General features: G+C 43.4%; 1 protein-coding gene across 2 annotated transcripts in view; it reads right to left on the reverse strand.

The window, feature by feature from the left end:
* The window catches only part of tle5 (TLE family member 5, transcriptional modulator), a 30,534-nt gene extending 27,314 nt beyond the window's left edge, over positions 1-3,220 (reverse strand). For both annotated transcript variants that reach the window (XM_079739112.1, XM_079739111.1), the window contains exon 1: positions 2,295-3,220. In XM_079739112.1, the coding sequence (XP_079595238.1) occupies positions 2,295-2,321 (27 nt within the window). In that variant the 5' untranslated portion in view covers positions 2,322-3,220. The remainder of the gene's footprint in view (positions 1-2,294) is intronic.
* Between the last annotated feature and the right edge of the window lie 264 nt (positions 3,221-3,484).

Below are 3,484 nucleotides of genomic sequence, written 5' to 3' on the forward strand. Positions count from 1 at the left end.
ACTGGAGAAACCCTTTGCCCAGAAGTGGGATTGCATGCATGCAATGGGAAATGGCGGATGGGAAACCAATTTAGCTCAAATGATGTAGATTCACCAGAAGACGAATGGAAATGCAGTGTAATGCCATTAATCGCAAGGGGGACAAGGTGATTGGTGGCACCGGGCCCACCAGGGACCAGCCAAATGAAAATGCCGGAAACATTTATCCAGTGTATTGAGGTGTTGTGATTTAACATTCCCTGGGTATGTACTGGATAGGCTAATTTACTAGCAGTCATCATAAATCCTTATTCAACGGTTACATACAGGGCTACCTGCATGTGGGATAAAACTCAGCACTTAACTGAAATTCACAAGCAGAAAAAAACATTTGCCGTGGGGGTGGGTCACCAATTAGGATGCACATTTGAACCCTTTGAGGACGAACAAAAAATCTCCTCATGAACTGGTTTCGATCCTAGCAGAGGGAATCAACACGCAAACACTCATTATATTGATACCGTCGGGGCGCCTTCCTATTCTCATAAATCAAAGCATGAAAGCTCAAGATACAACCCTTCCTGATCCCTCCCACCTTCCTGATCACCTCCCGCCCAATATCCTGCTTGAAAATGTGCCGTATCACATAAGTAAAATGCTAACTACACAAAATAGCTGATGCTAGTGAGCGTTGCTCCCCAACGCTCGTCCTACCCTCTTCTACACGCCCCAAGCTGTCCCACCATCCGTTTCACTAGGATTAATCACATCCAATAAAGAGCACACAGGGAGGGTTGCCGTGCATATGGAATCATGCCCAATGCGGTTGGGCCATTCTTGGGGCTAATAAAGCACAACCATTTGAATTCATATTTCTAAAATGAACTGTTCTTCTATAGTACCATTATTGGATACATTTTTCCAAGCGCTCAATGGTTAGCGTTTAGTCGGTTTACTATTTGACTCCCACTGCCATTTCACTTCTGTCTCTCCAGTTAGGGATTACATAACCTCTCAACACACAAGGGTATTTTGCGAGCAAATGACATTCGTACACTAGAGATACTTTTGCAAAGACAACATTTTAAGCCGTATCCATTGCCCTGATACAAGACATATTTAGTAATAATGGTTGCTAACCAATTTCTTGGTTGGCAACCATCCCATCCTGTTTTCATCCTGACTCCAGCATCGACTGTTTATAAATAATGCCTTCCACTAGGTTTCGTAATCAGCAGAGGTGCTAAACTCTTCACATTCTGTTTGGTAGTGCGAGGACACACGTTGGCTGCCTCTGCAGCGCAGTGAGTCTGCTCGGTACGCTGACTGACAGCCAAAGGGCAAAGCATTCATGTCACATTAGACATTCAGGCTCTAGCCTCGGCAAACAACTCTTGCCCCTTCCAGTGACAAAGGAACAAGTCAAGTCGTTGCTAGGGAGAAGGTAGAAGAGACAGACCCTGGCAACGCCACATTCATCTTTATTGTGTTCACCTGCCTGTGCACATGCCTGCTTATCCTTCAATATGGTGTAGGGGTACAATCGGTGCGTAGTAGGAAACGCTGTATGTTGGTTGGTTGATGGAATAAGGTCGTATTGCTGCCAGTCTGAAGCAATTGGTGGCTTTTAAATGTTTCCACCACGACCTCTGTTAAACGTATTCTGACAAGTAACACCATTATGTCAGTCACCGGACTTAAATGTTGACCAATGGGCTGAAGGGTCCTGCTCCACATCAACACATGCAAATAACTCAGTTTCTGTTTCCATGGATACTTGAGATTTTGGAACAAGAATGTGCTCAATGATTGTAAAAAAACAAACAAAAAAACGGTTTAAATAAAACAATAAGATTGCAGCATCTGACCAATCACGAATGACAGAACAGCAATAACACGAACTGGTAATTACATTTTACAAACAAACAAAAGGACGTGTCATTTGGTGAAAACGTTTAATTAACACTCAATTTTTATTGTACTTGTACCTATTCAACTTTTCCAGATATGGGGTTTTACGAGTGCAGATCTAATTTAGACGTACAGATTTACCACCATGTCTCAATGTCCCATTATCAAGTACCATCCGCAGAAATTACCAGAACCAAATACCTGACACTATCGAGTATGCCTCTTTTGTTCCAGAAAAATCGCGAATACCAGACAAATACCACAACGGGTCATATCACAATTTGAAAAAAATAGCACAAAATAACTTCCACGCACAAGTCTGTGCAACCTGAATACATTACTTTTAGCTTACAGCAAGTGTTCAAAAATAGGAACGAATATAAAAAACAAAGAATCGCACTTACTGAATGTCTGGATTGTGGAAACATCATGTCAATCCCTTGTTTGTTTTCCGTTCCTTGATATGATGAATGTTTAAAGATATTTAAAAAAAGCTGGCTCTGCTATTGCTTTTGCCTTGCCTTGTTGGTCCTTTGTCCACAGCTAGCTGATGCAAGCTAGCCCGAGCAGAGACACACACGGGTTGACCAGCGATAGCAGGAAGGCAAGCTAACGGTGGCTAGCGGTTCGTCCCCTGAAAACACGGCGGTTCACTTCGCAGACGACGGAACGCGAATGCGGGACGCTTTGCGGGTCTGGAGGACGACTCTTCTAAACCGTTCGCTGTGCGCGGTGCTGCGTGTATCCCAACGATCTGTTCGCCGCAAAAAAAATGAGCGAGAACACCACAGCCCACGGTGTCACAACGAAGCTAGCTATGCTAAATGTTCAAAAGCTGCCACGGCAAATGATTCATCACCGTTGTACGCTTTCTGCCCCCGGAACGTACTTGTGGTACGCTGTGTTATTATTGTGTACCGATTCACGGTGTACACAGTGCTTTTGCCCGCTATATCGTTGCCCTGGTCTACTTGACAGCGTATTTCACTCCACTTGCCACCAGTCGTAACAATCTCAATGAAAAACACGCTGCAGCCCGTCAGAGAGAAAAAGTCTGATTTTCAAAAATAACAAAATGTCTCCGGGTTGCGCTGAAGTTGAATCCCGATTGCTCACACAAGACAATACTGACTCGGTGGAATTAAAGACAAAGTATAGGGCGCAACTAAATGTTAACGTTTCGAGCGCAAATTTACTTGAAATGAAATAATTCCAGCGGTTGTCAAACTGAACAGTACTCCTCTGCGGAGTTTCAGTGAAACAGTCTCGATTTGTCAATAGTGTTAAACTGAGAAGTCATTCCTGGGGCTAGGCGCGACGCTGCAAAACGCCCCACAAAGACTTACAACCTGAGATCTGAGGACGGTACATTCTACTCTCTGCTTTTCTATCTTAGATCATATCTGGGCAAATAGTGCCCCTGGTGGTGCAGTTGCTAAACGAGCAGCAGTTTTGTCATCGAGTCATAATTCATCGCATACTACTAACTTAATTACCTGCAAATTTGTTCCGTTAACATAGCAGCCATTTATCTAAATAGCTTTCTTGAAAAAAATGAAACTGTTGAAAGAACGCAATAATTTAAAGACACAAA

The sequence above is a fragment of the Pollachius pollachius genome (genome assembly GCF_949987615.1).
Source record: "Pollachius pollachius genome assembly, chromosome: 7".
Taxonomy (NCBI): Eukaryota; Metazoa; Chordata; class Actinopteri; order Gadiformes; family Gadidae; genus Pollachius; species Pollachius pollachius.